At 43.0% G+C, this 15,034-nt stretch overlaps 1 protein-coding gene across 1 annotated transcript in view; it reads right to left on the bottom strand.

Moving 5' to 3' along the window:
- The window catches only part of pcxa (pyruvate carboxylase a), a 221,871-nt gene that overhangs the window by 16,445 nt on the left and 190,392 nt on the right, over positions 1-15,034 (bottom strand). Inside the window, exons 14-16 of the mRNA XM_063011646.1 lie at positions 13,952-14,108; positions 10,012-10,252; positions 9,474-9,723 (exon numbers count right to left, since the gene is read on the bottom strand). Coding sequence (XP_062867716.1) covers positions 9,474-9,723; positions 10,012-10,252; positions 13,952-14,108 — 648 coding nt within the window. The remainder of the gene's footprint in view (positions 1-9,473; positions 9,724-10,011; positions 10,253-13,951; positions 14,109-15,034) is intronic.

The following is a 15,034-nucleotide window of genomic DNA, read 5'->3' as shown; positions in this document are numbered from 1 at the left end:
GGAGGGGGCGTGTGTCAGTTAAGAAGCTCCTCAGTTAGCAGTGGAGGGTTTTATCGGTAGAGGTGAAGCGTAACGCAATCAGGGTAATTGGATACGACTAGATTAGGGGAGAAAATTGGGGAAAAAAGTTAAGAATATTTCCTTTTTCAAGTACTTAGGAATTTGTTCTTACAACAGAACTTGGCAAAAGCTATTTCCCACAAACGCAAGTCTGTACTTCACATTCTTCCTATTAGAAAAAGATAAATAGAATAAAATGATAAAGAAAATAATTTTGCCAGTTACTGTTGTGCCTCAGGGTATGTGCCCGAGCCACAGGCTGTTCTTATGGTTCATTTACAAACATATTGCCCTGCACAGCCACGACGCACATCATCAAATTTGTTGGTGATACTGAAGTAATTGGACTAATCAACAACAGGCAAGCTGAAATAAGGGCAGCGAGCTCACTAAGCAGTGTCTTAACGACCTCCAATACCTAAGAAGAAAGAAAATAACAGAAGTCACATTAGAATTAAGGAAGCGTGTAGTGTATTCATCAGCATTAACAGGGCCACAATGGCAGCAGCTAAGTTTCTTGGGATTCATTCGTTTTAAGAATGAAGGATATACACACAATACAGTTTCTTTGGTAGCACTGACCTTGTACTTACGTTTTTTAATCTGGTACAGCTACCATACAGGTCTAATTAGATACAATTACTGAACAGATATAACCATTTTATTTATAAATCTACGCTTGATCACCCATATTGACAAGTACAACAACATTAGGCCTGGAGCAAACTGTTGGCTTTAATTATCCTTAAGATTTGTCTAGACCTTAACTGGAGTCCCTGTGTTGCAGTGACAGTTTCATTATGCAATGGCATCTAAGGGTTTAGCTCTGAGATCTGCCCAGATACCCTGAATCTTTTCATAATATTATTTACATTTACAAAAAATATTTTGTTTATGCATTTTCTCCCCTTTTTCTCCCGACTTTTTAGCGTGTCCAATCGCCCAATTGCATCACGCTTCCTCTCCACTAATGCCGGCGCCGGCTCTGATTGAGGAGAACTAAGCTAACCCATGCCCCCTCGTGGACATGTGGGCAGCAGCCGTATGCATTTTGTCACCCACACTAGACGAGATCAGCTGTGGACCAGCTCTGACACACCCTGATCAACGCACTCCTTCCCGTCCCTGTGCAGGCGCCATCAACCAGCCAGCAGAGGTCGTAGTTGCATTCAGTTATGAGAGAGTCCCTATCCGGCTTAATGCCCCACCCCTATATGAATATGTTCATGTGGCCGCTCAGCCCAGCCGGCAGGCAGAGATGAGACTCGATACAATGTATTCGAGATCCCAGCTCTGGTGTGCTAGTGTGTGTTTTTACCGCTGCGCCACCTGAGCGGCCTTATACATTTACATTTTAGCAGCTGCCTTTATCCAAAGCGACATTACAGTTACAGTATACAATCTGAGCAATTGAGGGTTAGAGGCATTGCTCGAGGACCCAACAGCAGCAACCTGGCAGTGGTGGGGCTTAAACCAGCAACCCTCTGATTACTAGTCCAGTACCTTATTCACTAGGCTACAGCTTACAATAAATGGTAAACATCTAAATTATTCATAATTTTGCATGTTCTTAGAAGCACTTTGAAGTTCTACAATTACTGACAGCAGCCATCTGTTTCTCTAAATATTTTTTTGCCTGCTTTCACCCTATTCTTCAAGGTCAGGACCCCCACACGACCACCACAGAGCGGGTATTACTTGGGTGGTGGATGAGTCTCAGCACTGCAGTGACACTGACATGGTGGTGGTGTGTTAGTGTGTGTTGTGCTGGTATGAGTGGATCAGACACAGCAGCACTGCTAGAGTTTTTAAATACCATGTCCACTCACTGTCCACTCTATTAGACACTCCTACCTAGTTGGTCCACCTTGTAGATGTAAAGTCAGAGACGATCGCTCATCTATTGCTGCTGTTTGAGTTGGTCATCTTCTAGACCTTCATCAGTGGTCACAGGACGCTGCCCACGGGGCGCTGTTGGCTGGATATTTTTGGTTGGTGGACTATTCTCAGTTCAGCAGTGACATTGGGGTGTTTGAAAACTCCATCTGCATTGTTGTGTCTGATCCACTCATACCAGCACAACACACACTAACACACCACCACCATGTCAGTGTCACTGCAGTGCTGAGAATGATCCACCACCTAAATAATACCTGCTCTGTGGTGGTCCTGGGAGAGTCCTGACTATTGAAGAACAGCATGAAAGGGGGCTAACAAAGCATGCAGCGAAACAGATGGACTACAGTCAGTAATTGTAGAACTGCAAAGTGCTTCTATATGGTAAGTGGAGCTGATAAAATGGACAATGTGTGGTTTTAATGTTATGGCTGATCGGTGTATTTACAAAAGGCTACAATAAAACTACTCTTATATTAAGAATTCTCTGCACGCTTGGCATTTCTCTAGTCCACAATAACCACACAAGACCCAGATAACCTAGACTTTATTCACTAATATTTGCAAGATCCAAACCACTCAAACTACAAAAAATGATCTCAAAAGAGGTCAGCAGCAGAAAATCAAACATGCCAGATACAACAAAAGCGTGTGCCCTGAAGAACCGCACATCATAAAAAGCCAAGCTGCATTACATGAACACACCAAAATACACACATCTCTTTCTGTTGTGGAACGGATTATAACCTGGTTTAACGGCAGCTATTACCATGCTGTTCAGGTTCATGTTGTGTGCATTATCTTTGCTGGCCCTTAATCTATTACACACCACAGGGCCCTTTTGTATTCATCTGGAAAGTGTAATTTTGGCTTTAAAGCATAAAAACGTATCTCACGAGAATTTTCTTTACTGCTGCTTTGTCTGAACCACTGCGTGAGCCGCACGCACGAGCACGAGCTTTCTAATGGCCTATAAAAGTGCAGAGTCTGAAACGCAAAGTGATGTGCTGATGCAAGGGCGGATGCCAGGCATTAAATTGTCGTGCAGGAAGGATAGTGCTGATAGCAACATTGGCTCATATAAACCGAAGCCTCCTGACAATTTGATCGCCTAGGCAACATCTCCAGAAGCGGAAACCGAAGTCTGGGCCACAGGAACGGATCTGGTGGGGATCGACAAAACCAAATCAACAAAGCAGCGAACGCCTCCTCATTGTGTCGAAAGCTCTGATGTGATTCTCTCATCCAATGTCACACACCCACAATTTTATACTGAAAAAAGATTAAGTGGAGATGAATAAGATAATTTTATATAATACTAATGCAGATGGAAGCTGAAATGGACTGAATCTAATGTATATTTATTTTAATGTAAAAATTAGAATGAAATGCGGGGGCAAACAGGAATTATTTTTTCCCCAGTATCATACAGTATTAACAGTCATAGGACGTGAGTCATATCATTATACACTGATCAGCCATAACATTAAAACCACCGCCTTGTTTCTACACTCACTGTCCATTTTATCAGCTCCACTTACCATAAAGAAGCACTTTGTAGTTCTACACTTACTGACTGTAGTCCATTTGTTTCTCTACATGCTTTGTTAGCCCCCTTTCATGCTGTTCCTTAATGGTCAGGACCCCCACAGGACCACTACAGAGTAGGCATTACTTGGGTGGTGGATCAGTCTCAGCACTGCGGTGACAGTGTGTGTTGTGCTGTATGAGTGGATAAGAGTTTTCAAACACCTCACTGTCACTGCTGGACTGAGAAAAGTCCACCAACCAAAAATATCCAGCCAACAGCACCCCGCGGGCAGCATCCTGTGACCACTGATGAAGGTCTAGAAGATGACCAACTCAAACAGCAGCAACAGATGAGCGATCGTCTCTTTACATCTACAAGGTGAACCAACTAGTTAGGAGTGTCTAATAGAGTGGAGAGTGAGTGGACACGATATTGAAAAACTCCAGCAGTGCTGCTGTGTCTGATCCACTCATACCAGCACAACACACACTAACACACCACCACCATGTCATTATCACTGTAGAGCTGAGAATGATCCACCACCTAAATAATACCTACTCTGTGGGGGTCCTGACCATTAAAGAACAGGGTGAAAGCAGGCTAAATGTATGCAGAGAAACAGATGGACTACAGTCAGTAATTGTAGAACTACAAAGTGCTCCTATATGGTAAGTGGAGCTGATGAAATGGACAGTGAGTGTAGAAACAAGGAGGTGGTTGTAATGTTGTGGCTGATCAGTGTAGTTCTTTAATAAGATTATCAAAGACAAAATCTGCTGAGTCCAAGATCATCTTAAAATGATGAATTATTAATTTGTTCATGTAGAAAGTCCTGTAAAGTAATTTAAGTTTGTGGTCTGGCTGCCTAATTCACATTCCCACTGATATTCTTTAGTTAAAGTAGGCCAATTATACTCTGCAAGTACTTCTCTTCTCTAGCTTTTAAAAATGCAGTTAAGGACGCAGAAGCCTCAAAAAGAGTGTGCAAAAGCAAGGATCAAACCCAGAACCTTAGAAAATACAGTGCAGCACCATTATGTAAAAAAGCATTTGGCTCCTACTAATCACACTTAATGGTTTCAGGTAATCACACTTAAGGAGAAAAACAGTTTAATAATAATTTATATCATCAAATAAGAAAAATCTCATGCAACACCTTTACCTTCATTTTTAGCAACAACTGCCACCAAATGCCTCTGATAGCAAGAGATTAGTCTTTCACATTACTCATCTCTGGGGAATAGAGCACATTCAAGCATAAACTGTCAGTCTAACGTCACGCCTCAGCATCTCAGTGGGTTCGGGACTTCGACTAAGCAACTGTAGGATCATTGAAATAGAATCCTATTTTCTAAGCCAAAAAAGCTTAAGTTTCAGATCTTGGATTTAAGACAAGACCTTTTCTTTAGAATTTTCTAATAGAAAACAACTTGTGGTCTTATTAGGTCGTCCAGGACCTAAATGAGCAAAGCATTCCCACACCATTATACTACCAGCTGCATTTCTGCCTGCATTTACCAGATGAGTGCTCAGTGGGCTATTGGGAAATTTTTGGTAGGATGACAACCTGAAAAGATTCACCACCAGTTTTCCCAATTCAAAGATACTGTCTCTCACAGTGGTTTCTAGGAGTCCAGGAGCCTAAGAAGTGACTTTGTAACGTAAGAGGTGACTTTGATTAGGATGACATAACCTGGTAAGATTCTCCACCAGTTCTCGATTCAAAGATATTGTCTCTCACTGTGGTTTCTAGGAGTCCAGGAGCTCAGAGGTGACTGATTTTAATAGGATGACATAACCTGGGAGGATTCACCACCAGTTTTCTCAATTCAAAGATATTTTCTCTCACTGTGGTTTCTAGGAGTCCAGGAGCCTAAGAGGTGACTTTGTAACAAGTCACCTCTTAAGAAAAAGTTATTCAACATGAAAAGGTTGAATAACTTTCTCATCCATTCTGAATTTGCATGGAGGAAGACTTTATTCTACTTCATAACTGCTAGAAAGGGGCACCCAGGTGGTGCAGCGGGATATTCCGCTAGCACACCAGCACCAAGATTCTGAACTCATCGGTTTAAATCGGTGTTGCCAGTGGTCGGCTGGGCACCATCTAGCGGGCATAATTGACAGTGCCTGCAGCAGACACGGTTCTGCTAGGGTGGCGTGACCAGACTATGTGGGTGGGGTCTTCAAACGCGTTGTAAGGACCCTGATTGGCAGATAGAGAGGCACCTAAGGGTTGGAGGAGGCGTGAGCAGCACCCACCTTGACTGCAATCAGGGATCCCCCAGCAACAGAAGACAAATTGGGAGAAAATACATAAATTTAAAAAAAAAAAAAAAAAAAAAAAAAAAAAAAAAACCCTGCTAGAAAGGTTCTATTTAAGGGGAGTTTAGATTCCACTGAGCTGGTAGTAATTAAGTCTGGTGTTTCTAGTCTAATTATAGACTGAATAACAAAGGGAACAATGCACTTTTATTCAAAAAACTGTTCTTTGTGTTTAGACAGGTTGCAAAAAAGAAGGGTGGAGGAACAATCAGGAAGGGGCAAATTATTTACTGTAAATTGTGTGTTACAATATATAACGCTCACCGATTAGGCATAACATTATGACCACTGACAGGTGAAGTGAATAACACTGATTATCGCTTCATTACGGCATAGTGGGTGGGATATATTAAGCAGCAAGTGAACATTTTATTCTCAAAGTTGATGTGTTAGAAGCAGTACCCGGAGTAAACACACACAGACACGGGGAGAACATGCAAACTCCACACAGGAAGAACCCGGACCGCCCCACCTGGGGATCGAACCCAGGACCTTCTTCCCCGGCTGGTGTGAAGGAGTGGGCAGCAACTTCACATGCTAGCCTGAGGCCCACTTTGGCTAAGGATTTGAGCGAGTTTGACTATGAAATAAACACCATGCTACCTACCCTACTCCACTGGTCTTTCTCTTGCGCACACACACTCACACAGACACACACACATACACAGGCATGCATGCACACACACACCCCCAAACCCACCCCCCCACCCAGTAGGACAAGGTGACAGCTCATAAGTGGAGGTTAAGTGCCACTAGTGGCTGTACTGCCACAATTAAGAAATGGTCACAGGATCACAGACCATGTCCAAAAGATGTCACTACAACCTGACATCGCTTGTTACCCCCATAATGTGTTTTCTACTTACTACTTACTCTCCTCACTCGCTTTCTCTGAGCCCTACATCCTATATTCATCATTACGCTCTTTTGTCTTATGTGCTCTGTTCTGTGTTACTTCTGTGTTAGTTGACACTCTTTTACCTCAACAAAAGGTGAAAATAAACACAGAGAAGCATTTGTGAAAAGAGACAGAAACAACCAAACAGCCGTTTTAATTAAGCAAACAGTCACAAGTGCATGTGGTTACAAAAATGCCATTGCTGGAGTGTGCGTGGTTATTTGGAATGTGCCACTTGGACTGATGGGGGTGCTTTATAACAGGTGACATTAATGCAAGGGCAAGTATTCTTCTGCAAAACAAAGAGGTGGCAACCAATGTGTGCAGCATGAGAATGAATTAATTTAAAAAAATCACACACTGTCCGCCCCCTGAAAACCACCCTGGCATAAGTGTGAGTGCTGAGCTTCGATGACAAACAATTAGAGATACAAGCAGTAGTAAAATATAGATTCTTTTGTACTTTTGAAGTATATACACCAATCAGGCACAACATTATGACCACCTCCTTGTTTCTACTTTGTAGTTCTACAATTACTGACTGTAGTCCATCTGTTTCCCTACATACCTTTTTAGCCTGCTTTCACCCTGTTCTGCAATGGTCAGGACCCCCACAGGACCACTACAGAGTAGGTATTATTTGAGTTGTGGATGATTCTCAGCACTGCAGTGACACTGACATGGTGGTGGTGTGTTAGTGTGTGTTGTGCTGGTATGAGTGGATAAGACACAGCAATGCTGATGGAGTTTTTAAACACCTCACTGTCACTGCTGGACTGAGAATAGTCCACCAACCAAAAATATCCAGCCAACAGTGCCCCATAGGCAGCATCCTGTGACCACGGATGAAGGTCTAGAAGATGACCAACTCAAACAGCAGCAATAGATGAGCGATCGTCTCTGACTTTACATCTACAACCACCTAAATAATACCTGCTCTGTGGTGGTCCTGACCACTGAAGAACAGGGTGAAAGCAGGTTACAAAAGTATGTAGAGAAACAGATGGACTACAGTTAGTAATTGTAGAACTACAAAGTGCTTCTATATGGTAAGTGGAGCTGATAAAATGGACAGTGAGTGTAGAAACAAGGAGGTGATTTTAATGTTATGGCTGATCGGTGTATATACAGGGGTTGGACAAAATAACTGAAACACCTGTCATTTTAGTGTGGGAGGTTTCATCTGGTGGCCAATCTTCATTAATTGCACATTGCACCAGTAAGAGCAGAGTGTGAAGGTTCAATTAGCAGGGTAAGAGCACAGTTTTGCTCAAAATATTGCAATGCACACAACATTATGGGTGACATACCAGAGTTCAAAAGAGGACAAATTGTTGGTGCACGTCTTGCTGGCGCATCTGTGACCAAGACAGCAAGTCTTTGTGATGTATCAAGAGCCACGGTATCCAGGGTAATGTCAGCATACCACCAAGAAGGACAGACCACATCCAACAGGATTAACTGTGGACGCAAGAGGAAGCTGTCTGAAAGGGATGTTCGGGTGCTAACCCGGATTGTATCCAAAAAACATAAAACCACGGCTGCCCAAATCACGGCAGAATTAAATGTGCACCTCAACTCTCCTGTTTCCACCAGAACTGTCCGTCGGGAGCTCCACAGGGTCAATATACACGGCCGGGCTGCTATAGCCAAACCTTTGGTCACTCGTGCCAATGCCAAACGTCGGTTTCAATGGTGCAAGGAGCGCAAATCTTGGGCTGTGGACAATGTGAAACATGTATTGTTCTCTGATGAGTCCACCTTTACTGTTTTCCCCACATCCGGGAGAGTTACGGTGTGGAGAAGCCCCAAAGAAGCGTACCACCCAGGCTGTTGCATGCCCAGAGTGAAGCATGGGGGTGGATCAGTGATGGTTTGGGCTGCCATATCATGGCATTCCCTTGGCCCAATACTTGTGCTAGATGGGCGCGTCACTGCCAAGGACTACCGAACCATTCTGGAGGACCATGTGCATCCAATGGCGGTGCCGTGTATCAGGATGACAATGCACCAATACACACAGCAAGACTGGTGAAAGATTGGTTTGATGAACATGAAAGTGAAGTTGAACATCTCCCATGGCCTGCACAGTCACCAGATCTAAATATTATTGAGCCACTTTGGGGTGTTTTGGAGAAGCGAGTCAGGAAACGTTTTCCTCCACCAGCATCACGTAGTGACCTGGCCACTATCCTGCAAGAAGAATGGCTTAAAATCCCTCTGACCACTGTGCAGGACTTGTATATGTCATTTCCAAGACGAATTGACGCTGTATTGGCCACAAAAGGAGGCCCTACACCATACTAATAAATTATTGTGGTCTAAAACCAGGTGTTTCAGTTATTTTGTCCAACCCCTGTATATATATATATATATATATATATATATATATATATATATATATATATATGTAAGTGTATATATATATAAGTAACACTAAGCTAAATTATGATTAGCAGATAACCTACCTATCTGCAAGATTTTTGTTTCAATTACAGAATAAAGAACTAAATTTAAATAACTGCTGATGTGAATATTGATACACATAAAAGAACACAAATAAATGTCACTTCTGTTTACGGCCTTCTGGTATTATTAGCACCATAAAAATACTTCACGTTTGTGGAGATATAAATAAAAGCCTAAAAGCTCTAAATATAACCCTTCACACTAAACTCTGACACAGTCCCACAAAAAACATCAAGGCCAAATTAAACACAATTAAACATGTTTTATTTTGAGCTGAACTAGCTCAGATCTTACCTGTATTCTGCTCAGTTCCCTTGGTGCAGGCTACAATGGCACCCATGCTGGGCTGAGAAGTCATGCCCGCCATGGAGTCCACGGCCACATCTACGATATCGGCTCCGGCTTCGGCACAGGCTAACATAGCAGCAACGCCAGCACCGGCCGTGTCATGAGTGTGTACGTGAATGGGTGTGTCAGGAAAACGATCTCTCAGTGCGCCAATCAGCAAACGGCTAGCTTCGGGCTTTAGCAGACCAGCCATATCCTAGAAAACAATTAGAGAAGCGCAAAATAAGGAGCGTGTAGGTGTTTGAGAGTGTGTGCGTGGGCGTTTGTGTGTATGTGTGTGTCGTTGTGGATGCATTTGTGTGTATGAGACAGACAGCAGATCAGCACTAGAAAACGAGTGGGTGGTGGTGAAGAAGGAAAAGCAACAGCAAGGAAACATGCAAAAAGAAGAAAAGAGTGAACCGAGTGTTCAAAAAGCAATTGGCACCAGGCTGTCGATGATATTCTGCATTCTATATATAAATATAAACACAATTTTCCACACCTTGATGCAAAGAATGTGAGTGCCAGCCTTCACCAGTTCATCAGCCAGTTTCAGATAGTAATCCAGAGAGTATTTCTGTCTCATGGGGTCTGAGACGTCGCCGGTGTAAGAAATAGCTGCCTCCACCACGCCTCCTGCTGCGCCCGCAGCCTCCATGCCCAGGAGCATGTTAGGCAGGTAGTTTAGAGAGTCAAATACGCGGAAGACATCCATGCCATTCTCTTTGGCCACCTCACAGAACCTGGCACAATGCACACAATCAATGTTATAGCTATGTGTTGTAAAATACAGTGCAAGTAGGGTATTCAATAATTTTAATTACTATGCTTTGACTTAATATATTTATAAACAAAAAAGTACACCGATCAGGCATAACATTATGACCACCTTCCTAACATTTTCTTGGTCCCCTTTTTGCTGGCAAAACCATCCTGACCCGTCGAGGCATGGACTCCACTAGACCCCTGAAGGTGTGCTGTGGTATCTGGCACCAAGATGGCAACAATGCTTAGGTAGGTGGTACGTGTCAAAGTAACATCCACATGGATGGCAGGACCCAAGTTTTTCCAGCATAACATTGCCCAAAGCATCACACTGCCTCCGCCAGCTTGCCTTCTTCCCATAGTACAGTACATCCTGGTGCCATGTGTTCCCCAGGTTAGTGAGAAAGAAAACGTGATTCATCAGACCAGGCCACCTTCTTCCACTGCTCCGTGGTCCAGTTACGATGCTCATGTGCCCATTGTTGGCGCTTTCGGCGGTGGACAGGGGTCAGCATGGGCAGTCTGCGACTATGCAGCCCCATACGCAACAAACTGCGTCTATCAGAACCAGCATTAACTTCTTCAGCAGTTTGAGCTACAGAAGCTCGTCTGTTGGATCGGACCACACGGGCCAGCCTTCGCTCCCCACATGCATCAATGAGCCTTGGCCACAATTGACCTTGTCGCTGGTTTACCACTGTTCCTTCCTTGGACCACTTTTGATAGATACTGACCACTGCAGACCGGGAACACCCCACAAGAGCTGCAGTTTTGGAGATGCTCTGACCCAGTCGTCTAGCCATCACAATTTGGTCCTTGTCAAACTTGCTCAAATCCTTACGCTTGCCCATTTTTCCTGCTTCTAACACATCAACTTTGAGGATAAAATGTTCATTTGCTGCCTAATATATCCCACCCACTAACAGGTACCATGATGAAGGGATAATCAGTGTTATTCACTTCACCTGTTGGTGGGCATAAATGTTATGCATGGTCGGTGTATGTAGTATGAGTTTCTCCAAAGCATGTGTTGTTTGACTTAATATTTACAGTTAGACATGCTGTAGTGGAACGTTTCAGTCAGAAAGCAAATGCAGACAACATTTACATTTACATTATTGGCATTTAGCAGATGCTTTTATCCAAAGCGACTTACAGTACTGTGACAGGATATTATCTAAGCAATTTAGGGTTAAGGGCTTTGCTTAAAGGCCCAACAGTGGCAATCTGGCAGTGGTGGGGTTTGAACCAGCGACCTTTTGATTACTAGTTCAGTACTTTAACCACTAGGCTACAACTGCCCTTACTGCGGTATACCTTTATGCAAGAATCCACAATTGTGCTTCAATAAACTTCAATCCAGCTGAAAAGAACCTCTCGTGTATGAGTTTGCTGTTTGCTTTCTGACCGAAAAGTTCCACTACAATGCCCATCCACACACCACCTCTTTCTCATGCAAAGCATCCACACTAGATGAGGAGGAGGACTCCCAGACTACCACACTACCCTTCCGACAAGTGCAAATCCATCAGGCTTTTCTTTCCACTATTTATCAACGTTACAGTTTCCTACATTGTGCTGCAACACGCACAGTGGACCACTGAAGTACTCTTTCTACCACTTGTTCGGGCATCTTGACCAGACTGTCAGTGTTGCAGCAGTAATTAAGTGATACCCCAGCTGGATTTCCATCCTTTAGACATAGCTGAGTGTGTCTGAAGAGTGTCCAACTAGGCTGGTGGCACTGATTAGACTAAAACCAAGGTCTTAGGCTAGTGTTGGTGTGATATTAGATTTGTGTGTTGCCTGAGTGCATAACACATGTCTTTTTGGACCATGGTGTGGCTGAAACACTTAACTATAATACTTAAAAAGGGGGTGTCTCATTTTGGCCATATTAAGATAAGATAAGATATCTTTATTGATCCCATGGGGGAAATTCAAGTGTTACAACAGCTCCAGTACAGTGTAAGTACAGTAAATAAAATAGAGTAGAATAAAAATAAAAATAAGGAAATTATAAAAAAAAATTAGCTATGAGATGCAATTACTATTATACATCAGTATGGTATTAACAACTATATAATAAAACGCTATATATTCTATATGTAAATATATATACATATGTGTGTATGATGAAATGTAGAGTCCAGTGCTGGAAAAAAAGGGTGGGGGGGATCTTGAGTTATTGTATGGGGGAAGGGGGGGCTGGCTCGTCAGTGTGAGGACAGTCTGTGTATTCTGCTATTGTTATACAGTCTGATGGCAGTTCGCACAAAAGAACGTCTGAAGCGCTCTGGCTTGCTTTTCGGAATCAGCAATATTGTAAATCAGCTCATTTGGAAGTTGGGGTCAGAGTTCAGGGTCAGTCATTATTAAGATGTCAGCACATTGGATTGGCATTCCATCAGAAAACACACTGATATCGGTTGCTGGTGTGTTTGTGGGAAGACTTTAGTCCACCCACACTGCTGGTAAACTCTCTGTGCTTATATTTGTTTGTTTGTTTATTAGGATTTTAACGTCATGTTTTACACTTTTGGTTACATTCATGACAGGAACGGTAGTTACTCCTTACACAAGGTTTATCAGTTCACAAGGTTATATCGAGCACAGTCATGGACAATTTTGTACCTCCAATTAACCTCACTTGCATGTCTTTGGACTGTGGGAGGAAACCGGAGCACCCGGAGTAAACCCACGCAGACATGGGGAGAACATCCAAACTCCACACAGAAAGTACCCGGACCGCCCCACCTGGGGATCGAACCCAGGACCTTCTTGCTGTGAGGCGACAGTGCTACCCACTTAGCCACCGTGCCGCCCCCTCTGCGCTTATAAAATTGGGGCTAATTTAACTGCATCTACTACAAACTACATGGAACAGTGGTATTAGGACAATGTCGCAATATTTCTGGTGGTCAAATGTAAGGCTAGAACAACCAAAAACAGCTCTGCCACAGTCAAGAGCAGCTGCAGCCCCCACCAAGTCCCCCCCCCCCCCCCCCCCCCATTTTATAGATCTTTTTGTGATGTTGTGTAACATATAAAGCATCTGAAGCAAAACTGAGACTTACTAATTACAAGGACAAAGAAAAAAAAAAAGGAGCAGGGACATCTTTCTTGGACAGATGCCTTATGGCAGAGTTAAGCTTTGACTGTGTTGTATGTACATATTTGACTCTCTGATTTGAGGAGAACAAAGCTAACCCACGCCCCCCCCCCCACACACACACGTGGGCAGCAGCCGTATGCATTTTTTCACCCACACTAGGCGAGTGCATACAGTATATGCGAATCAGCCTTGTGTATGGAGAGACATACCCTGATCAAAGCATTCTTTCCCCACCTCTGTGCAGGCGCCATCAATCAACCAGCAGAGGTCATAGCTGCATTAGGAGTCCCTATCCGGCTTAATTCCCCACCCCTATATAAACAACAGGCCAATCGTTGTTCATGTGGTCGCTCAGCCCAGCCGGATGGCAGAGCTGAGATCGATACGATGTATTGGAGATCCCAGCTCTGGTGTGCTAGCGTGTGTTTTCTGATAAAACAGAAACCAATGGTTAGTAAAATATGACCAAATAACAACTCTAAACTCCCTGTTTCTTGGTATTGCGTTCGTCATGACAGCCCCAGGGAAACAAGAGAAAGGGAAACGGATATATTATGCTTACTTAAAGACAGCATTGTCTGGATAGTTTGTGTATCCGACAGCATTGGCTCCACGCAGAAGCATCTGAAAGGGAACGTTGGGGATCAAAGACCTCAGCTCCTGCAACCTCTTCCAAGGACACTCACACAGAAAGCGCATTGCCACGTCAAACGTAGCACCTACAAATAGCAAAACAAAAAGAAACAACAACAAAAACATGTTATAATATAAACTGGAAGTTCACTTTTGTTATATTTGACCCTCTAACTTTACCATTTCCATCCAAAGTTGCTACTTCAGCTCCAGCTCTAACTTTGGAAAACATGAATACACATCAACACTGAAAATCTTTTCTTTTTTCTAGTGAGAATGAAGGTTTAAAAGTTTACAGATCTTTTCTTTTTATCAGGAGACCTAAATTTATTCTAAACGGTCCGTGTACCTTTGGTCATTCATTTTTCACTTCAAATCCCAAAGTTGAAAAACAAGAAAACGGGTCGTTTTTCGTTTCAAAAACAATATTAAAAAACGTTTTTCATTTTTAGTTTTAAGATCAAAAATCAAATAACAAACAAGCAGAAATTAAAAAACGGATCATGTTTTAATATTCCGAAATCAACATTTTCTATCAGTTCAACCAGAAATAAACGTGCAAGCATGTGCATGCGCTGACGTGTATATTGTTTGCTTCATATAGACAGTGTAAATCAATCACAAGTGTTGAGAAGACGGAGCAAAAAATAATAATAACGTTACGGCGCGTCCCCCGTTCTGACTTTTGTGCCTGCCGTACTTTTTCCATGCCCTTGTAATTCACTATTTTACTCACTGTCGTCACAACATTTACATTAATATTTTTTTTACCGTATAGGACTCAATTCTGTAAAACAGGCATAACTAATCGTACACGTCACTGTGTACCTATTACAACATTTAATGCATTTCCCCCCCACTTTTCCCCCCTAATCTAGTCGTCTCAATTACCCTGATTGCATCCTCTATACTGATTCGACCCTTCACCGCAGACTGAGGATGCCTCTCAACTGACATACGCCCCCTCCGGCACGTACAGTCAGTACAGACTGCATTTTTCATCTGTACGAGT

The sequence above is a fragment of the Trichomycterus rosablanca genome, chromosome 16, assembly GCF_030014385.1.
Source record: "Trichomycterus rosablanca isolate fTriRos1 chromosome 16, fTriRos1.hap1, whole genome shotgun sequence".
Lineage (NCBI taxonomy): Eukaryota > Metazoa > Chordata > Actinopteri > Siluriformes > Trichomycteridae > Trichomycterus > Trichomycterus rosablanca.
This window is presented reverse-complemented; position numbering and strand designations above follow the sequence as displayed.